The sequence below is a fragment of the Chiloscyllium punctatum genome, chromosome 15 (assembly GCF_047496795.1).
Source record: "Chiloscyllium punctatum isolate Juve2018m chromosome 15, sChiPun1.3, whole genome shotgun sequence".
NCBI classification, from domain to species: Eukaryota; Metazoa; Chordata; class Chondrichthyes; order Orectolobiformes; family Hemiscylliidae; genus Chiloscyllium; species Chiloscyllium punctatum.
Window position 1 is genome coordinate 46,750,653 of NC_092753.1, and position 23,817 is coordinate 46,774,469.

Consider the following 23,817-nt stretch of genomic DNA (forward strand, 5'->3'; position numbering starts at 1 on the left):
ATTGAGGTTTCTTTTCAAGGTTCTCTCTGAAGATCATGCCTTTTCTTGACATTTCTGTGTTAACTTGTTGCCATACAATGACTTTACCAGCCATGAGTCCGTATAAATGTTTTCTCCAACATTTAACAGAAAAAAGTTCCTTCAATTTTGCATCGATGAATATTGCATGACAGAATACTGGAAAAGTAGAGGTCAATAGAGCATTAGATTAATTCAGTGCTTTGTTTTGAAATATGTAAAAATTATCTATATTTTAGTCCAGAATCTCATTGTGCTAATTACTTGTGGAGCGTAAAGGATCTAGTAACATTTTCTCAAGTCCAATGTGATGACATGATGTTAAGCAATTCTGCAATTAGGCCTTTTCATAAAGAGCTGAATTTCCTACTGAAGTCTGGTCTGGTTTAAGATATATTGCTAGGAAGCAAGATTATACAAATTGCTGTTTTAATTTAAAAGATTGCGCATGATAGACATTGGCCAAGTCACTAACCAATGGCTTTTTTCACTAGTAATTAGACTTTGACATTGAATCGTCATTTGTAAGTGAACTACCTTTGACTAAGGGCCATTAACTGTCGTGCTTATCTGACTGGGGTTCAGCAATGAACTATATTATTTGCATGTTAGTGCAGATTTTTGTCAGTGGCAAAGTGATGATGCTTACCACTTATCTGAAGAAAGCTACACAATAACATCTAGCCATCTCTGTGGCATGTACTTTACCAGGGCTGATATTTATTTGATTCTGCAAACAAGTATAGGGGCTACCTGGTGCGGAACAGCTAGGTTGTCATTAAATAAGCTTATGTTGTGAAACTTGAAAGAGTTCAGAAACTTGAAAGAGTCCTATCCATGCCCTTCAACATTGGATGTTGCCAATGTTGAAGGATTTGAGCTATAGGGAGAGGCTGAACAAGCTGGGGTTGTTTTCCCTGGAGTGTCGGAGGCGGAGGGGTGACTTTGTAGAGGTCTATAAAATCATGAAGGGCATGGATAGGATAAATAGACAAAGTCTCTTCCCTGGGGTGAGAGAGTCCAGTATTAGAGGGCATAGGTTTAGAGTGAGAGGGGAAAGATATAAAAGAGACCTAAGGGGTAACTTTTTCATGCAGAGGGCGGTACATGTATGGAATGAGCTGCCAGAGGAAGTGGCAGAGACTGGTACAATTGCAACATTTAAAAGGCATCTGGATCGGTATATGAATAGGAAGGGTTTGGAGGCATATGGCCCAAGTGCTGGCAGGTGGAACTAGATTGGGTTGGGATATCTGGTCAGCATAGACGAGTTGAACTGAAGGGTCTGTTTCAGTGTTATATATTTCTATGACTCTATGTTTCTATAATTCCCAAAGCCAATAAACCAGAAAGTAAGACTTACTAATATCCTTCATTTTACAGAAAGTAAAATAAAGGTTGAGATGTGCACATGAGATTATGGAGGAAGATATAATATAAACTTGCAAAAAAAAATTTAAAACATGTCAAACTTCTTTTTTAATAGAAGAATGCAACATTCCACAAAATCTGTATTTAGTTTTCCAGGGAGGCTGCTGAGTAATAATTATAAACTCGGCATGCTGTTAAAGAACATGTCACATCTCTTTCTAACAAGTGTATGATGGCTCAGTGGTTAGCACTGCTCCCTCACAGTGACAGGGACCCAGGTTCGATTCCAGCCTTGGGCGACTATCTGTGTGGAATTTGCACGTGTCTGCTTGGGTTTCCTCCCATAGTCCAAGGATATTCAGGGTTAGGTGAATTGGCCATGCTAAGTTGCCCATAGTGTTCAGGGATGTGTAGATTAGGTGCACTAGTCAGGAGTAAATATAGGGTAGGGGGAATTGGTCTGGATAGGTTACTCTTCGGAGGGTTGGTGTGGACATTTTGGGCTGAAGGGGCTGGTTCCACACTGTAGGGATTCTATCTTCCTCAAGGGGTTTTAACAGTAAAACTAGTAGCTTATAAGTGAAACTTTACATCAATTTAAGTGACTTCAGAAGATTTCCATCTGAGGAGGCTTGCACATCAAATCCTATGAAGGAGAAATGAATCACTGACAGCAACTTAGAACATAGAACATAGAACAGTACAGCACAGAACAGGCCCTTCAGCCCACGATGTTGTGCCGACCACTGATCCTCATGTATGCACCCTCAAATTTCTGTGACCATATGCATGTCCAGGAGTCTCGTAAATGTCCCCAATGACCTTGCCTCCACAACTGCTGCTGGCAACACATTCCATGCTCTCACAACTCTCTGTGTAAAGAACCCACCTCTGACATCCCCTCTATACTTTCCTCCAACCAGCTTAAAACTATGACCCCTCATGTTAGTCATTTCTGCCCTGGGAAATAGTCTCTGGCTATCGACTCTATCTATCCCTCTCATTATCTTGTATTAGGTCCCCTCTTCTCCTCCTTTTCTCCAATGAAAAATGTCCGAGCTCAGTCAACCTCTCCTCATAAGATAAGCCCTCCAGTCCAGGCAGCATCCTGGTAAACCTCCTCTGAACCCTCTCCAAAGCATCCACATTTTTCTTAAAATAGGGCGACCAGAACTGGACACAGTATTCCAAGTGCGGTCTAACCAAAGTTTTATAGAGCTGCAACAAGATCTCACGACTCTTAAACTCAATCCCCCTGTTAATGAAAGCCAAAACACCATATGCTGTCTTAACAACCCTGTCCACTTGGGTGACCATTTTAAGGGATCTATGTACCTGCACACCAAGATCCCTCTGTTCCTCCACACTGCCAAGAATCCTATCCTTAATCCTGTACTCAGCTTTCAAATTCGACCTTCCAAAATGCATCACCTCACATTTATCCAGGTTGAACTCCATCTGCCACCTCTCAGCCCATCTCTGCAATGTCAATGTCTCGCTGCAGCCTACAACAGCCCTCTATACTGTCAACGACACCTCCAACCTTTGTGTCATCTGCAAAGTTGCTGACCCATCCTTCAATCCCCTTATCCAAGTCATTAATAAAAATTACAAACAATAGAGGCCCAAGGACAGACCCCTGTCGAGCACCACTTACCAAAGACTTCCAGGCAGAATATTTTCCTTCTACTACCACTCGCTATCTTCTGTTGGCCAGCCAATTCTGTATCCAGACAGCTATGTTCCCCTGAATCCCATTCCTCCTGACCTTCTGAATAAGCCTACCATGGGGAACCTTATCAAATGCCTTGCTGAAGTCCATATACACCATATCCACAGCTCAACTCTCATCAACTTTTCTAGTCACATCCTCAAAGAACTCGATAAGGTTTGTGAGGCATGACCTGCCCCTCACAAAGCCGTGTTGACTGCATTTGATCAAGCCATGCTCTTCCAGATGGTCATAAATCCTATCCCTCAGAATCCTTTCGAACACCTTGCAGACGACAGACGTGAGACTTACTGGTCTGTAATTGCCGGGGATTTCCCTATTTCCTTTCTTGAAGAGAGGAATTACATTTGCCTCTCTCCAGTCCTCAGGTACGACTCCAGTGGAGAGCGAGGATGAAAAGATCTTCGTAAGTGGCGAAGCAATTGCATTTCTCATTTCCCAAAGCAGCCGAGGACAAATCTGGTCCGGGCCTGGCGACTTGTCAATCTTAATGTTTGACAAAATTTTCAGCACATCAGCTTCCTCTATCTCTATCCATTTCAGCATGCACACCTGCTCTTCAAAGGTTTCATTCACTACAAAGTTCATTTCTTTCATAAAGACAGAAGCAAAAAACTCATTTAGGGCTTCCCCTACCTCCTCAGTCTCCACACACAAATTCCCTATGCTATCCCTGATCGGCCCTACTCTTTTTTTGACCATTCTCTTGTTCCTCACATAAGTGTAAAATGCCTTTGTGTTCTCCCTAATCCGTTCTGCCAAGCCTTTCCTCATGCCCCCTCCTGGCTGTCCTCAGACCATTTTTGAGCTCCTTCCTCGCCTGCCTGTGATCCTCTAGAACTGAGCTTGACCCTAGCTTCCTCCACCTTATGTAAGCTACCATCTTCCTTTTGACAAGAAGCTCCACCGCTCTCGTCATCCAAGGTTCCTTTCTCTTAGCACTTCTTGCCTGTCTCAGAGGGACATATTTATTCATCACTTGCAACAACTGTTCCTTAAACAATCTCCACATGTCTATAGTGCCTTTACCATTGAACAATTGCTCCCAATCCATGCTTCCTAACTCATGTCTAATCGCATCATAGTTTCCTCTTCCCCAATTAAATATCCTCCCATTTTGCCTAATCCTCTCCTCTCCTTCTCAAAACTTCTGGATTTTGATGTATAATTGTGCATGTAGCAATGCCAAGAGTTGCTGTCAGCTACTCTGCTGTACTGATAGGGAATGTTTGTTGTGCTTAGTTTAATCTGAAAACTCCAGTATGCATATAAGTAAGGAAAATGGAAATTTATCATTTGTAGCAAGAATGCCTTTCCCAATAAATCTCTCCAATCTTTTAGATGGGTACCATTGCCAAAAGTCACCATCCACCTTGTCAATATTCAGCTGTGAATGTGTTGTTTATCTGATTTTTTTATATTGAGCAGTATGTGTGCCACTATTGTAGCATTGTCAACTAGTTATTTTGGTTCAGGATATAAAAGCTATTTCTTCACTTTACAGCCTGGACTAAATTATGACAAAATATGAGCATCAATTTCAAAATTGTGATCATATTGGACATTAGAAGCAGTTCCTTGGAACCCCTCTGCAAATCCCTTTACTCTGCTGCAATGAATGTGGTGGCATTTCGAACTAAAAATTAAATTGTATGTCTTTCACATATTTCAATGTAAAATACTGGGTTACACATTTTGCCTGCACATTGCAAATTCCCATTGTTCCTGAAGAGAAATTGTCTGTGCTGAGATAACTGTGGGGTTGATTTTACAAATTCTTTTCTGGAGAAAATTAAAGATGATGAACTGAATTCTGTTCTCTGAGCTCCCACTATGCATTTCTTTGCCGAGAATTGTGCGGTAGGAGTATGCATTGCCAAATCCTAACTGTGTAAGTGTACATTCTAGGAGATCACTGTCAGAAAATTACATCTCCTTCTATAAAATTATAAAACTGAACTTTCTGGCTTTTGGATAGATATGTCAGCTCACTAAACCTTATGAGCTCATTCTCAAATTGAAGCTTGCTGCCACCATCCCCTTTTAATATAAGTAATGACAGGGCCTGCTTGACCTGGCGTATTAATGAAAATTACTTCCTGGTCAAACAAGTGAAATTTGAATTCAGTTAAGAAACTATCTTGGCCGCACAACAACACAATAACCATTATTGACTCAAGAGTGGGATGCTGGAAAAACACGGCAGGTCAGGTAGCATCTGAGGAGCAGGAGAATCGATGTTTCGGGCAAGAGCCCTGCGTCAGAAATGATGAATGTCCCTGATGATGGGCTCTTGCCCATAATGTAGATTCTCCTGCTCGTCTGTTGGTTTTCCAGCATCACACTCTCAATACTGATCTCCACCATCTGCAGTCCTCACTTTCTCTAACCATTGTTGACTGTCATACAAACCCTGTTCACTGATGTCCTTTTGAGAAGGGAATCTGCTGAGTAAGGCAACATTGGCAAGAGTGATCATTGCATAGTCTTTATAGAGATGAAGTCGCACCTTCACGTTGAGGAGACCCTCCAGCGTGACACTACGAGTGTGCTGATTGGACAGACTTGGAACAGAGCTAGCAACTCAAAATTGGATATCCAGCAGGAATTCTTGGCCATCAGCAGCAACAGAATGATATTCAACTACAATCCACCTTGATCCCATGGCTGGACATATCCCCACCCTACCATTGGCATCACTTGTGAGATGAACCCTAGCGCAAAGAAGAGTGGAGGAGAGCATACTTTAAAAACTTCAATTTTGTGAAGCTACAATGAAGGATTGTTGCCAAACAGTGGAAGCAGCATGCAGTAAACCAAATTCAGAAATCCCACAATCAACGTTTTGGACATAAACTCTGCAATCCTGCCACAACCAATCGCAAATTGTGGTAGACAATTAAACAAGAGTAGGAGGTGATTCCAGAATTATTCTCATCCTCACTGATGGGGTAGATTAAGACAAAAGGCAAAGGTAATAAATCTCATCCATTTCCAGGTTCAAGTGCCATTCCATCTCTGCTTCCTCTGGAGGTCTCCAGCATCACAAATGCCAGTCTTCAACTCATGTGATTCACTGCACATGATATCAAGAAATGGCTGTAGGCATTAGACACTGCAGAGGCCATGGGTTCTAACAACATTCCACTAATAGTACTGAGGGCATGCAATTCAAAGCTATACGGAAGCACTGGTATTTATCCAGCCTTATGGAAAATTGTCCAGGTATGTGCTGCCCACAAAAACTAGGAAAAATATAACTCAGCCAATTACCCACTTATCAAATAAAAACCGAAAGAATTGCAGATGCTCTAAATCAGAAACAAGAACAGAAATAGCTGGAAGAACTCAGCAGGTTTGGCAGCATCTGTGAAGAGTAATCAGAGTTAATGTTTCAGGTCTGGAGACCCTTCCTCAGAACTAATGGTGACTAGCAGAATGTCAGTTTATTATGCAGAAGGTAAGGAGAGGGTAGGGAATAAGAAGTAAGCAATAGTTGGGAATAGAGCCCAAAGAGACTGAAGAAAAGTTGGACAGACAAAGGAGTCAATAACGATCTGGCTGGGAGGGTGAAAAGGTCTTCATGGAGATTGATAGTGGCTAATAATAGGTAGTGTATAATGGCAGACTATGTGATAACAAGGCCTTATGTGTGGGATAGGGGGCTAGGACATGGGAGACTTCAGGCCCTAAAATGAATGAACTTGATATTCAGTCTGGAGGGCTGCAGGGTCCCCAAGTGGAAAATTAGGTGTTGTTCTTCCAGCTTGTGCTGAGCTTTACTAGAATACGGCGGCAAGCCTGAGACAGCAATATCAGTCTGTAATATCAACTGTTGTCAACTGAATGACTTGTATTGTTCAGGAAATTCTATTCTACTGTATGTTAGGATAACATTCATGCTAATCTTTCTCAAAGGATGGATTCTCCAAACCTGGGAAATGAATGCTCACATCCACATGCGACTTTGCATACTATGTGTTATTTAAATTATTTAAATGTGTTAGGTATATAAAGTGTCTAGATGCTTGACTTACTGTAATCCAGCAATGAAAACTAAGTAACCACAAGTCGGCTGTGCATTTTGATCAGAATGGTAATATGTAATGGTGTCATTCAATTAAACAAATTTGCAATTAAACAGAAATGGAAGAATTGAAATCCAATCAGAGACAACTAAAAAGAAAGTTCTGTAAAGATTTCAGATAAATAAAAATCAGCAGGGAAACCATGTAATGTAAGTAGTCTTTATACTTGTGTGTCAGACCACAAAATCTAGTTAAGATTTATATTGTGGGATATAGCCTGCTATCGCGAGGACTGTACTTTGTAGAAGACATTGTAAACCAACGTAGAATGGCCTTGCTGAAAATGAGCCATTTTACTAGTGGAAGATGGCCAGTTCTAAGTTCAATGATTCCTAATTGATTTAGGCTGCATGGTTACTTACCAGCTGATGCAGGCAGGATGGCCGAGTATATCATAGAACCGAAAAGAATGTAATCTGTATATTTTAGCGTTGCTGAATACATTCATTTTATAAATAGTGGGATTTTAAATGGTGGAAAACGGGCTTGTGCAAGGTGGTCAGAGTGAATCAAACTAAAATTAGTGTCAATATTAAAAAACTGCAATACATTTTGTGGTGAAGAAAGATTAATCTTTGAAGCACAGTCATAGCAGCCATTTTGTGCCAACAGAATCTCATTTACTACAATAAATTGATTGCATAGTTAATCTTGCTTTTAAGGGAGAAATGCTGGCCAGGATACGGGCACATTTTAACACTTACTCACCATTTGGTTCACTATGACCACTGTGCACAAGCTTGTTTCCATCATTTAAAATCCTGCAATTGAATATGAACAGAAAGATTCAGATATGCAGACAACCTTCTTTTGGGTCCTGTGATATAAATCAAAGTATGTTTGGACCCTATGTAATGTGCCAGAGATTTCATGATCTGACGGTATTAATTCAATAGAAGTGTGGACCGTAACAATAAGAATCCTTAGTTTAGGTAAAGAAAGAATTTATCTTTCCATATTTAAAAATACATCCCGTTAAAATGTTTTGATGTGATTTCCCAGTATTGCTTTAAGATAGCATATTTGGTGATGGAACAAATATGGGATGAGAATAAATTCTAATCTTGTCTCTGCATGTAAACAACAGACAGTTTGGAAATGTAAGGGAACAGAATGAAAATGTCCAAGACAACGGAAAAAAAGTCTATAATCTGATAAAAGACTAACTACCAAACTACTTCATACAAACCAATAACAGATCAAAATTTGGGTTTCGACAGTAACTATAAGGAAGAAAGCTATTAGCAGAGGGGTAAAGATTGAAAGGATTAGGAGCTGGATAAACACCTAAAAATTTAACTTATGATAAACATGCCAACTCTGACTACCATACAGAGCTAATATTTTGAATTCAGTGACCTTTCTTCAAGAATTATCATTTGCAGTTCTGAAGAAGGGTAACTGGATGTGAAACATTATCTCTGCTTTCTCTCCACAAATGCTGCCAGATCTGCTAAGGTTCTCAGCAATTTCTGTTTGTGTTTCAGAATCACAACATTCACAGTAATTTGTTTTATTTTCTGTATCACTATACTTGATTAATACAGAAGCACAGGTTGTAGTTGTGTTTTGATGTAAGAATAGAATCTGATTCTTTTTGAAGGCAGAGCATTAATTAGTTCGAACGTGACAGAAACAAAGAGACTAGGGCAAGGTTTAGATCAATCTCTTGTGTCAGAATGTACTTTCAGGTTAGTTGGAGCCTGGGAGCCTGGGAACCTGATTGTATTAAGTAAAGTACAATTGGCGGAAGACGCAATTAGTCAATTTATATGAGTCATAACGAGAGTTATTGTCACCAGATTGATAATGCTTTATCGCAACAATAAATACTGTAAACTCTACTAACACTACCAAATTAACAGAGAGATTGTAGCATTGTGGTGACATATCACTGGACTAGTAATGCAGAGGATCCAGACTCATGCTCTGGGATCAGGGGTTCAAATACCACAACAGCAGCTGGAGGAACATATATTTGATGATTAAATCTGGATTGTAAAGCTAGTCGTAGTCACCACGACGATGGTCAACAATTGCTGTAAAATCACATCTGGTTCACTAATGTCCTTCTGGCAAGGAACTTTGCCATCCATATCTGATCTAACATATACATGACTCCAGACCCATACCAATGTGGTTGACTCTTTAGTGCCTCCTGAATTTTAAGGGTTATTAGGGATGGGCAACAAATGCTGGCCTTACCAGTGAAATCCAGACACAAAAGAAAAAGAACGCTCGATATCCATAAAGTGAATCCACTCAACAGATTTCCTGCCTCTGATTTATGCTGGTGTATTTACTGTATAACACGAAAAGTAAATATTTGGAATTTACTCATCATGTGCAAATTAGGGCACTGTTAAATTACATCAGCAGAAGTGATTTAAATACTAGTGTCAGTATTTGTCTTTTGTCACATCTCATTGATTTTGGAGCATCATGATTTTGTCTTATTTCATAAATGTTAATTACTTAGTGTAGATGTATAATGAGTGAATTATGTGTACATGGGTGTAGTCACTTGGCTGCAAACTAGTTGAAATTAGACCACAATATACAAAGAGGACAGCTTTGAAATCCTTGTTGATTCATCCACCTTTTCATTTTTAATTTTTTTCAAGTAAATGTATCCCACGCTGAACTATTCCCAATTCTACTTTGTCAATATTAATATTTTCAACCGTGGAAAAGAGGGTTGAGGGTATCACACCATGTGCAATACATAATGACTGCTATAATTAAAGATACCATATCAGATCCTAAAAGTATTGGTGTAATGTGCTGAAGCTCTTAAGGTACCATGTGCAAGTGAAAATATGCAGTGCACTATTTAATTTCATAATTTTCTAAATGGTTTCCTATTTCCAATCATAGAAAAAGTCAACTCCTGAAATTTGCTTCAATTGTTGACAGCAGAAAACATTTCAGAAGATAGTTAATATTTCTGTTATAGCCACAAGCAAATAAACTAAAGGAAATTGTTGCTGAAATTTGTGTTCTTTGTACATATTCTGACAATGAAATCTATTCTCAAAGGGAGAAAGTGACTTTGGTTCATGGCTACAGAACTGTGTTAATAATCACTGGTGCATTGTCCTAACAGAAATTAAGTATACTTTTCTGTTCCTATTTTCTTTTCTACTTATTGACATAGATTTCTGAGGTATAGTAAAGTAATATATTTTGACTTCTGCTTGCTTTTGCTATGTATGAGTCAAGCCTTTAATTGGCAGAGAACTGTTATCAAATCCTGAAATTAGAATTCATAACATGTACATACATCCTTTTGACTGATTCATATTTTGAACTGGATTTTTCTATGCAGCTTTCATACTCTTGATTGTGGCATAACCTTTTTGGTTTTAAGTGGTATCAAGGAGATGAGAAGTGATATCAGTGGACCTTATAATTAGTGTCCTTTAATATAAGGTTGATCTGTGCCAGCAATTGACAGCTAGAGAACCAAAACCTGTCCATATTATCACAACATTAGGGCCATTCAGAATATAATTACATACTAGGCCAGAAAGATACATTTCAGTGCACTGAATTTTCTTTTCTGAGGATTTTATTTGATGTCACATTTTTAAAGTTCTGTCCAAAGTTTAAAACATTGTAATTCAGTTATCCTCCTTTGAGTTAGCTCTGATAATACTGCATGTTAATGTAATATCGAAAATCTGAAATATCATTCACCTTTTTAGATTTACTCTTGACTTTGATAGAGTTATAATCTAAGAGCATTTCTCCACTAAGAGTGCCCCTGTGGTAATGCTGTCACCATTTAGATTATTGTATTTTTTTTTCAAATAGATTCTCTTCTCATGCTGGTGCAATCACCTGTAGTTTGTGGAAGAGCCCCATCCTTGTTACCTGCCACCATTATTTACCTTTTACTTGTTGGTAAAACTCCTTGAGATGAGATCGACATTCAGATAGGAAGCATTCATCTTCCAATTCTTCCGTTTTCTCTGTTCGTTTTGACATGAACAGGTTTGATGGTCTTTAAATTTCTCCAGCTCAACATGAACAAATGGAAGTAAACCTTTATGGTTCTTTCAGCAGCTGTACAACCCTGGTCTCAATTCTATTAACATCCCGAAAAATAATATAAAAGCTCAATTGCATCAAGGCCGATTTATCCATTGTTCCAGTTTTTATTAGATTCTTAATCCCACCAAGATCTTGCATTTCTGTAACTTGTGGATTTCACCCTCTTTGAGTTGCTTTTCTGTGGTGAGGAATATTATGCAGGTTGTCTTATTGATGCGGGTAATTATAATCATTGAACCAGCAGCTTATAATGTTGCTAACTAGTAAACTAAATGTAGTTAAGCTAATAATATGTCCATTTGTGGCCCAGTGGTTAGCATTGCTGCCTCACAGCACCAGGGACCCGGTTCGATTCCAGCCTCGGGCGACTGTCTGAGTGGAGTTTGCACATTCCCCCTATGTCCGCGTGGGTTTCCTCCCACAGTCCAAAGATGTACAGGTTCAGTGAATTGGCCATGCTAAATTGCCCATAGTGTTCAGATGTGTAGGTTAGGTTTATTAGTCAGGGGAATTGCAGCGCAATAGGAATGGGAATGGATTGGTGTGGACTTCTTGGGCCAAATGGCCTGTTTCTGCACTGTAGGGGTTATATGATTTGGCCTTATGTCTTGTAAATTGAGCTAAGGCTATATGGTATGCAAGCAATGTTCTCCTGCTGATGCTGATGCCTGAACTCGCATAGTATCTTTTAAAGTGAGCTGGCACAAATTAAAACACCTCTGGAGCCAAATGTAGTCACCATATATTAAAATGTAAACTGTAATTGTAAATTTAAACTGTGCTTCGGCTCAACTGCAGCTTTGTTCGAAAGAGAAAGAATGAATGTGAGACACAATTGTTTTAATGAGCACCACTATGACTTGTATTTTAGCCAGGGAATTTGAAGAGGAAGAGGAATACCTGGAAATCTTCATGATCAGCAAATACCAAGCCGGCATTTACCAGTGCAAAGCCGCCAATGAGGTTTCCTCTGCTGATGAGAAGAAAGTCCATATCACTGTTAACTGTAAGTTGCTCACAAATCACCTTTCATTCCGAAGAAGACCAAGTGCTGGACTTAAACAGGTGTCAAGTGATTCAGCCATATCATTGAAAACATATATTTTTCATTTTTTAGACCAGAACTTACTTAATCAGAATTAACAGGGTATTTTTGCAAGGATGCTTTAAATAATTTATATTCAATACATTGACAATTGCAGCAATTGACAAAATAGAATTTTTGACTAAAAAGATAAACAAATTTGAAGTTAAAATGATAAAACCTAAAATGAGTTAAAGCTATTTATCTTGTAATATTAGTTTTTACAGTCTTATTGACACAGTACATAATTTTTCATTGTATTGGATATAGATAATTGTTATTTACTTAAGACAGTGTATGGTAATTTCATTGAGTATGTCGTTAGTTAATTAAAGATATTGTGCATTTTTATTTTTATAAGTAAGAAGAATGAATATTTGCTTCAAACCCACGATCTCTTTGTTTGCCATTTATTTCTGTGCTTTGATAAATATTTATCTACCTTACAACTGGGTCCATTTGTGAATATAAGTCTTCTGCCTGTTTCACAACATATCTGTAATCTTTTATAGTACTTTACCTATCATGCATAAATCTCTGATCTTTTAAGTGTTTGGGTTATTTCATATAAATTATGAGAGTTGCCTGATTTTTAAGTGAAAGTCTGGTGTGGTTGAAGAGTCAGTAGTCAGTTTTCCCAAACCCAACTCCAAAACTCCCCGTTTTAGCTTTAATTGAGGACAGAGGTCAATGAATGAATAAGTTGCTAAGTGTGTTTGAACTTTAAATCTGACTTAACTGCAGGCCCACATTTTTGCAGCCTTTGAAATTTACCTGCTGCTGTTTGGGTCTCCTGAGGCCTCCATTACCTATTCTTCCCCCAGTTAGATTTGGATTTTGCACCATCACTAACACTGTCACCACCACCAGGCTCTGAATGCCCCAAAACTCTACCAGGGACAGATTCCTGTTGTTCAGAACATAGTCTCAACAGCTTATGTTATGCCAAATTCCATAATGCCTCTATCTGATCCCTGTCCCCTCCTGGTTAACCTATCTTCAAACCAATTTGCTCTCTCCCCCGCCCCCGATTCTTTCATGGACTTACATGTTATTGTGATTCTTTCCATTTGACTTCAAGGCTCAGCTGTCAATTTAGCTGGGTCTACATAGAACCTGAGAAATGATACAGCACAGAAGAGGCCATTCTGCCCAGGGTGCACGCCATTGTCCATCGTGACCCAAAGACACCCAATGCACATTTCTAATCCCATCTTCCTGCATATGACCCATTGCCCTGCAGCCTACCGCACTTAAAATCCAGATCCAGGGAGTTTTTAAAAGAATTTAGGGTCTCTACTTCCACCACCAAGTTAGGCAGTGAATTCCAGACACCCACCACCTCTAAAAGCGTTTTTCCTCACATCCACTCTAATCCTCCTTCCACTTAACTTTAACCTATGACCCTTGATTTTTGAACTGTCTGGCAAGAGAAACAGGTTTCTCCTGTTGACTCTATCTCTACTCCTCATAATTCTCACAAATGATAACGTAGAATCATTTTGAACCAAACTGCAACCCAGGTTTGTTGGTGGTGTGTTGCTGGGGAGAGCTGCATTTTACCAAGTTCACCACCAGGTGGCAGATAGCAGAGCAGTTGGATGCAAAAATAAGCAGAGCTGCTCCTGAGAAATAGGCAATTGCTGACTGTTTTGGCATTGTGTTTAGGGTGCAGTAATGTAAAGGTCACAACATCCCTCCATGAGCCTACTTTACAGCAACCTGCGATGTGATGAGCAAGGTCTGCTATTCAGTAAGACCTATGACAACATGGATCAACCAATAGCTGTGGAAGTCATTGAGTGATTGACCCAAATTAGCTTCCTCCTGAGATTCCCAATATCCAGTCTTGAATCAACTTAATTCACTCCGTATGATATCAAAAAATATCTGAAAATATTGCATTCGGCAAGGGTTATGGGTCTTGACAAAACTTCAGCCACAGTATCAAAGAATTATGCTTCAGAACTATCTGTGTCCCTGACCAAACTATTCAAGGTGGCCTCAACACTGACTTCAAACACACAAGGCAGAAAATTGATCTGGTATGTCAAATGATTCTATGAATCAGGAACAGAAATAGGCCATTTAACGCATTGAGCCCTACTCCCCCCTTCAATAGAATCATGGCTAATCTGATTGTAAACTTAAATTCACATTCCTGTCTGTTCCTGATAACTTTTGAAACACTTCTTTAAGAAGAATCCATCTCTCTCTGTCCTCAAAACCTTTAAGGACTCTGCTTCCTCTGTCCTTTCAGGGAAGGAATTCCAAAGACCCTCAAACTTCTGAAAAAAAATTGCCTAATATCTATTTTAAATAGGTGACCCCTGACCTTTAACAGGTACTGCAAGTTCTTTATGTTCCCAAAAATAAAACATCATCTCCATATATACACCGGTAAGACTCCTCAGAATTTTATATATTTCAATCAAATCACCTCTTACTCTTGTAAACTCCACTAGATACAAGCCTGGGCTGTCTAATCTTTCCTTACAAGACTACGTGCTCATTATAGGCATTCGTTGAACTATCTCCAATACATCTGCACCCTTCCTTAAATAAAATGACCACAGTACTCCAGATGTGGTCTCACCTATGCTCTGTATATCTGAAGCACAACCTCCATACTTTTGTGTTCAATTCCACTTGCAATAAATGATAACATGCTATTAGCTTCCCTCATGGTTCATTTGACCTGTAGCCTTGTATCTTTTTCACAATTTATTTTCTAACCTATCTTTGTGTCATCATCAAGTTTAGCAACTATACCTTCTGTCCCTACATCTAAGTCACTTATATAAATTGCTTAAAAAAAGGGATAAGCCCAACTCAGCCATTTACCACTCCTTCAATCTATTTGCCAATTCCAGTATAGTATTGGAAGGGCTCATCAGTAGAATTTTTAACTCTAATCAGTAGAATTGTCAAGTGGCACTTACAAAGCAATATCCCGTTTACTGATTTTCAGTTTGGGTTCTGATAGAATCCCTTGGCTCCTAACCTCAATACATTGTTGGATCAAGCATGGAGAAAAAGAAGTAAATTCAAGATGTGAGATGGAAATGACTGCTTTGACATGGTGGAGCATGTGATTAAATGTAGCACCAAAGAACCCAAGCAAAACTGGAGTCAGTGGGAATCAGGGATAAAAAAAAGTAGTTAGAGTCAGACCTAGCACACAAGAAGATGGCTCTGGTTATTGGAGGTAATCATCTCAGTTCTATAACATTGCTGCATGAGTTCCACAGGGCAATATCCTCAACCCAACTATCTTCAGCTGCATCGACAATGACCCTCCCTCCCTAATTGGCTGAGTTGGATTTATCCTTTTCTTTCACAACTTTATATAAATGGTTTGTTTAGCTATAAGGACAAAAGACATGATTGCTAAAGTTGCTGATATCATTCAGGTCTGGTCTGAAAATTTTAAATAAAATTTTAATACCACAAGTAATCACTTGCAGGAAGAACTTACCTAATCATCTCCCCTGTCAATGACGTTTCCTTTGTTGAATCAGACTAGACACTGAAACAGCTACATAAGTATTGTAGCTACAAGAGATTAAAGCCTGAGAATTCTAACAATTAACTTCTGTCCTGTATTCCCAATGCCTGTGCACCATTTACTAAGGCACAAAGTTGGATGCAATGCTTTCTATTTCGCCAGATGTCTGTAGCTCCAAGAATACTCAAGAAACTCAACACCACCTCGAACAAAGTAGCTGCTTGATCAGCACTCTGTTCACTATCTTCGACATTCATTCTGTCTTGCACTGATGCACAGTGGCAGCAGTCTGTTACAATCTACAGGAGCACTCCAGCAACTCGTGAAGGTTCCTTCAACCTCTCAAATCGGAAACCTCAGCCATCAAGAAGAACAAAGGCAGCAGAGGCATGGGCACAAAACCCCCTTCCTGACTTGGAGTTATACCATGTGTTGCTTACTGTCACTGTGTCAAAGTCCTCAAGTTTCCTTTCCAATAGAACTACTATTGTGGTTACTGCAATCATTCAAGCTGTCAGCTCTCTGGCATATTGGGATAAGCAGGATGCCCATGGGCTACAAGAAAGCCAAAAGGCCTTGTCCTCAATAAAGCTCACTTCATCATTAAAAGCAGGCAATGCCCTGCCATAATGGGTTCTGGCCTGCAGTCCTTCTGTTGTAAAATATATCACCCATAGAGACTTCAACTGTTTGCCAAACAACTTGACAGAAATTTGCAACCAGTAAGTGATACTAAGGTCAGAATTGTGATATGTTGGAGCTTTTATTCACAACCTGGTACAAAGCTGGCATTTTTCGGTTAATAATTTAATTCATAATTGACGCAAAAAGGTGGGTGTAGCTGTGAGAGAATGCCTCTTTAGGATTAGCTCTGCTCAACCATGAGGCAGAGGATGAAAAAAGTGTATTCAAACACTTGTCCGGCTCAAAACTCTGTTGGAATGCTGCATCCAGCCTGATTGTCCATCAGTGATCAAAACTCACAAATAAATCAAAATGAGCTCTTGCAACATCAGGTCTTTAAGGGGTAACTCAGGAAGACCTCAGAGATGTACAATGATAGCAGCCTGTGAGCTCTGAAACCTTGACATTGACACAGTAGCTCCTAGCGAGACTATTGATCATCACCCATCCATATCAAGACATCGTCAAATACATCACAGCTTCGAAAGGCGAACTCAAAAGGCCTAGCAGGCCCGACATTCCCGAGTCAATCTGTGAGTCAAGCTCCGAGTGGAAGCACAGCAGAGACAGTGACAGTCCACAGCAGGCTCTCTCTCCCTCGCGGAGAATGTCATTGATAAGTAATGCCAGTGGCAGGCGTGCTCCCATCAACCTCCAGATATGAGCATCACATTACTTCAGCTTTTAACTGTTATAGAAATACAGTCAGTGACCAAAGGCTTTAGAAACTACTGAAAATTTTGCATTTGAACTGGAAAGATTATCACATTCTCTCCAACCACTTGGAATATGCAGGCCCTGTACTTAGTATGCTGAGAATAAACAGACCTTACTGTGCTGCATTGCTAGTTCAGATCGATAACCCTAAGAAATTATACAGTAACATTTGTAAGTAAGGAAATTACCATTGTCACTTGAATAAAATGAGTGTTTCAAAAAATAGTTCCTATCAATTATATTTCAAACTTCAGTTTGGATTCTGGGAAGTCCTTCAGCTTACTCCTGGCTGTAGAATATTGATATAACATTGTTAAGGTTACAAAGATGTACCAGTGGTACAAGGGCCAGCGAAGTGAGATATACTGCTAAGAGAAGTGAACAGTAGATATTGTCCCAGGTTATGTCATTTGTTGGATTTCAATGTCTGGCCTACTTTCAGGAAAGTGCTAACCATCTGAAAAGCAATTCCCTACAAAAATCATAAAACATGGTGTTGGGAGGCACAAGCAGAGGTATCAGAACTGATTGTCATAGGAAATGTTAAATAATAGAGTGGAACTGCAGCAGTTCAAAAAGGTAGCTCACCACCACCTTCTCAAGCGCAACTAAGGACAGGCAATAAATGCTGACCCAGCCAACGACATGACTAAATAAAAAAAACAAGAGTGAATAGTCAGGAAGACTTTAGTACAGTATCTCTCCTCTTTGAATCTGCAATCATCAGCCTTCTTCTCAAAAACAAAACAAAAACTTCACCACACTGCCTTCATAAACTGCCATTGTTCTTCAAATTCCCTTTTTCAACATCCTAAAGTTATAAAAAAATTAATATAATAAATCTATGATAAAACCCCAATCATGTGCAATTCCATTTTGAATTCCATCAGTCAGGTTCTAGCAAGCCCGAGTAGGGAAGTGTATCTTATCAAACTAACAGATACAATCTGTGTCACTGTGACAAAAGGTAAAGTATCCCTCCTCAAGCTTCTCGATCTGTCTACCTCCTTTAACTCAGTTGACCAGATCATCCACTTCTGACACTTTTTGTGACAGAAGATAGTTCAGTCTACTGACAGCAACTGCAAACAAAGTACTGATTAGTCAAAATGGAAAACAGAGTTCATGGCCTGAAGTTTGTTAAGTGTCCCAGTAAAAAGGCTCTCCTACCAGACATCCAAGATTCAAATTTGATGAAAAATCCATGATTTTCAGAACAAATGATGAACATAGAAGCTCAGAAAATTCAATGCCTCACTGATACGAATGACACATGCACCTTTTAATGAAGAAAACTATGAACCTTCAGCATACGAACCAACTGATCCAAAGCTGGCAAGCCTGTTTTCAAAAACGTGGACAGAATCAACACCCATAACATTTCAAAGATTTTGCTGCACTTTTCAAAATGGATGCTTCAGTAGTTCAGGAGAGTGACACATTTCTAGGTACGGAATGATGGGACATTAGTGTGAAAGTTGTGAATATTTTGTGAGATGGGTGAGGAGCTTTCTTAAATCAAGAGAAAAACTAATCCCATTTCCAACCAATTGTAGGATAATGAGACGAGATTGTCACGAGTGAGCAGTGAGTGACCTTTTGCATGCATTAACATCTCATTTTTGGTTCATCTCATTTTTAGCTATATGGCATTTCCCATTACCCCATACACTGGTTAGAAACTTAATGGTGACAATTCTCGACATGAAAAATAAAGTGGTTACCTGGTGACTCTGAAGTGCTTCTTTTACCTCTGGGTTTACATTATTAACAGCAGTCACTGTCATTGCAGGGTACATAGTGACTTCATCCATCACAGATGTTGCTACATATTGGCCTCAACGCACCTTCATGGAGAAGTGCAAAGCTGAGGAGCTTGACAGGAAGAGCTGCATTTGGGGATTGACTGATGGGAAGAGGCTGAGGCTGAGCCTGAGACTCATTGCATAAAACGTGACTACTATCTCTTCCACCGTGATGCAAATAACAAGAGTGCGCTGCAGCTCACAAATGACTGCCACCACTCCTGGAGTGGCTCACTCATTATTTTGCAACACGAGGGAGGACATTTAACTTTTGAGCAATCTGAGACCCTTCATTTCAGCCCATAGCATCATGCATACATGATGAAAGACACCTGTGAGCGCCACATGCTGAATATGAATCTTGTCCACGAACCCTTTAAAGATACATTATCTCTGCTCCAATCAGTGAAGCAAATCCACAATCCACAAACCTGCATATGATTTATATTTTTGTGACCTCTTCACTGCACATTGACACTGATAACCCACATCAGTGACTCCGTAATTTTTTTAATTCTTTTCACATAGCCTTCATAAATTTGGGAACCTCCAGTTGAAATGTCTCCAGGAACTTAAATGTCTTTTCTTAATTATGGCTTGCCAGTCCAGGCACCACCTTGATAAATTCAGTTTATAATGTCATAATAGTCTGCCCATCACAGTATAAAATGTATCTGTGCCTAGACATTCTGAAGATTTAATATTGCCCCATTATAATAGGTGAAATCTCTCATGTCAGTATGCGAGCCAAGCATTTATCAAATTTGAACAAAGTTTCACAACTACAAAACTGGATTTCCAATTCGGTATTTAAATCAGATTTTTCAGTGAAATTATCAACAGAGCAAATGTTAACTTGTTAACAACCAAACTTAAGTCCGCAATAAAATGGGATATTTTGTTGCAATTTATTTTTGTTCTTTATTTTACATCTGTACACGTGGGGATTGCAAACCCATTATGTTGAGGAAATACGATTTCATTAGGTGACAAAATAAATATATGGCCAGAGACTACCTCCTATCTATTGTATCCAGCCCAGTCATGATTTTGAAAACCTCTCTTCGATCTCCTCTTAGCATCTGTCTCCAAAGAGAACAGTTCCAACTACTTTAATCTATCCTCGGAACTGAAGTCCCTTATTCCTGGAACCATTCTTGTAAATCACTTCTGTGATCTCTCCAACATGCCCACATCCTTCCTATAACATGGTGCTCAGATCGGCACACAGAATTCCAATGAGACTGAACAAGTGCCTTATACAAGGTTGACATCACCTTCTCTTGTACTCTATCCCCTACTAATAAAGTCAAGGATTCTATTCGCTTAATTATCTACTTTCCCCCTCTGTTCCTCCACATTCAATGATCTGTGCATGTATACAACCAAGTCCCTCTGTTCCTGCACCTCCTTTAGATTTGTGTGCCCTGTTTCATAATGACCTTCAATGTTCTTCCTACCAAAATACATTTTAAACTTTCCTGCTGTGTCCCTCATCTGCCAACTTTCTACCAATTCTACCAACTCATCTATATAGTTTTGGAGTTCTGTCCACATCAAAGTTTAGAATTGCTGCAAGTTTTGTATCATATGCAAACTTTGAAATTGTCCCTAGTGCACCGAAACCTTGATCATTTACATATCAGGAAAAGCAAGGGTCTGAATACTGACCTGTGAGGAACTCTACTCCAACCTTCCTCCAACCTGAAAAGTATCCATTGACCGTTATTCTTGGTTTCTTATTATTCAGTAAATTTTGTATCCATGTTACAACTGACCTTTCTATTTCAGGGGTCAATAATTTTCCTCACAAGTCTGTTTGATGGCACTGAATCAAACATCTTCTGGTAGTCTGTGTACATCATGTCAACAATATTACTCTCCTCAAATTACGTCTTAAAAAAATTGAGCAAGTTAGTCAGGCATGAATTCCCCTTCATAAACCCATGCTGACTCTTCCTAATCAGTGCACTACTCTTCCACTTGACTACTAATTCAATTCACAATAATTGTTTCTAGAAGCTTCCGCATTGCTGAAAATTGTTGTTGTGACAAGTCCATATCTTTCACTGACTGGTGAGTAACTCATTGAGCCAGCTGACTAATGCAAACATTAAATAGACAACCAGGTACGTGAGGACAATGATACAGATTAAACATTTTCAATGGAACAGGATAAGTCGAGGGAACACACACCATGGATCAACAATTAACGCAAGTATCAATTACTTGACAATTAACTCAGTCTTATTCCTTGCCTGACAAATTAGAGGTGGGAAGTAGAGGACCTATATTCAAAACGAAGCATCACTGATACTGAGACTGTGCCAGAATTTGGGTACTTACAGAATTTTGACAATAAAATCAAAAGTCTATCTCAGTCTAAATTCAATGAATAAGTGATGCACGTTGACTAATTGTCAAGAAATTTCTCGATGTACCTTTTCAGGTTTTCAGGTGAGAGATCAAGTTCAGCATTCCCCACAGAACATGCATCAGCAAAAGAGTGTACATCAGGAAATTGTCAGTGATTTTTGGTTTTCTTGTTTGTTAATGGGATGTGGGCTTGCTGGCAGGATTTGACCCTCCTCAGTTATAAATGAACTGTTTTGATTGTTAGGCCATTTCGGAGGGAAGTTAAGTGTCAGCCACATTGTTACGGATTGCAGTCACATACAGATAAGACCAGAATGACAGATTTTCTTCTCTGAAGGACATTTCTGAATCAGGTGTATTTTTACAATAGTTGATGATATTTGTCATGGTCACTATTGCTGAGACTCGCTTTGCATACCATAATCATCCCAACAGCTGTGCGGTAGAATATGAATTCATAATTCCCAGAGCATTTAATAGAATTCCTAAAGTGTGGAAACAGGCCATACAACCTACACTGACCCTCCAAAGAGCAGCCCACCCAAACTCACATCCCACTCTATATCCATAATCCCATATTTACCTTGGCTAATTCACTTAACCTGCACATGCCTGGACTCTATGGGCAGTTTAGCGTGGCCAATCCACCTAGCCTGGGCTGTGGGAGGAAACCCATGCAGACACAGGGAGAAAATACAAGCTCCAAACAGACAGTTACCAAAGGGTAGAATTGAACCTGGGTCCCTGGCACCGTAAGGCAACAATGCTAACTATTGAGTGACTGGGTTACCATTGACAGGGCCCCTGGATTATTAATCCAGTGACTTTACCACTAGGCCAGCATTGCCTGAAACATTAGAAATTCATGGCTGGGGTTTTCCAATTTATAAGTATGTATTTAGAAGAAAGAGCTTTCCTTTTGCACTGAGAAATTTCTTCTGGCAAAGTGAACGATGAAGGTTTCATACATCATATGATATTCTTTTTATCTGCCAATTTATTGGAAATGGTAATACATTTAAACAATGTTGGCTAATATTACAATGTATGAAGTCTTCTGAATACATTAACTTTTAGCAAACTATAATTGACTGTGTGGGTATTGTTGGCAAGGCAAACATCTATTGGTCATTCCTAGTTGCGCTGAGAAGATAATGGTAACACTGACAGCAGTGTTCTCAACCAATTCTCAGCCACATTAGGGAGATTTAAACAATCCTTAGATAAGCACATGGATGATGATGGGATAGTGTAGGGGGACGAGCTGAGAATAGTTCACAGGTCGGCGCAACATCGAGGGCCGAAGGGTTTGTTCTGCGCTGGGTTGTTCTATGTTCTATAATTCTAGCACCTTGTCATGATCAGTCAATGGCTTATTGAATTCCAGAGGCTCAAGGAACTGAATGTTCTACTCCTGCACCTAATTTATATGATCATGTGACTAAAATGACTGCGTTATTTCACAAAGCACGGTAAAATTGCATTTTAGCGTGGTAATCATTTTTCACAGTGCTGGTTTCCTGATGTGGATTTATATTGTTTTGCAGATGCTCCCACTATTAAGTATGCTCAGAGTGCAGATGTTGCAGTGGGCCGTACTGGGATGCTGCACTGTGAGGTTTCGGCTGTGCCACCAGCAGACTTTGAGTGGTACAAGGAAGATAAGCGGTGAGTGTTTCAGCAAAATATAACATCTAAAGATTGATTGAAGAAGTTTTAGGTAAGAATTCATAAAATTAAAGAATTAAAGATAACCTCATGTATACTTTACACTCGTGTTAAATATTGGGCCAGGCAGTGCAAGTCTGTCGGTGCTTTGAAATTATCTTGGAGGACCTGCCGAGGAGAAAGCTGAAGAAATGAGACAGACTTCAGTAACTGAATGTTTCAATGAGAAAATTATTCTGATTCAAAAGCTTATTCAAAAGAAAATGGCAAGGGTGTATTGTTTTGCAGTTTGCCATATACATAATAAAAGTAACTTCATAAACTTAGTCCACTATTCCCTTGCTTTCACTTCACATCAGGTTAGATGAACTGAGTCTCATCCTTTCTTCACCAATCATGATCATGTTTTTCTCCTACTGTATCTTTGGAAAATTTTTTATTCTATCTGTGATATACATCAAAATTATTCATAACAATTGCATTGTGGCTCCCTTCTTTGACTGTAATGTTCATGGTTCAGTCTCTCCTCCCAATTTGTAGGTGCCTTTATTCAAATCTCTTATGTCTCTCGTTTCTTTTTAAATAATTTACACCTTGTCTGAACATGTACAAAATAGATCTATATCTATTATAAACAATACATAATATAAACTATTCTTAAGTTTGCATTTATCTCTCTAAAGTAATTTGTTTGTCATTGTCCGCCCAAC

At 39.2% G+C, this 23,817-nt stretch overlaps 1 protein-coding gene across 4 annotated transcripts in view; it reads left to right on the plus strand.

Moving 5' to 3' along the window:
* LOC140486218 (limbic system-associated membrane protein-like) overlaps positions 1 to 23,817 on the plus strand; it is an 884,602-nt gene that overhangs the window by 727,500 nt on the left and 133,285 nt on the right. For all 4 annotated transcript variants that reach the window (XM_072585049.1, XM_072585050.1, XM_072585051.1 and 1 more), the window contains exons 4-5: positions 12,137 to 12,271; positions 22,987 to 23,107. In XM_072585049.1, coding sequence (XP_072441150.1) covers positions 12,137 to 12,271; positions 22,987 to 23,107 — 256 coding nt within the window. The remainder of the gene's footprint in view (positions 1 to 12,136; positions 12,272 to 22,986; positions 23,108 to 23,817) is intronic.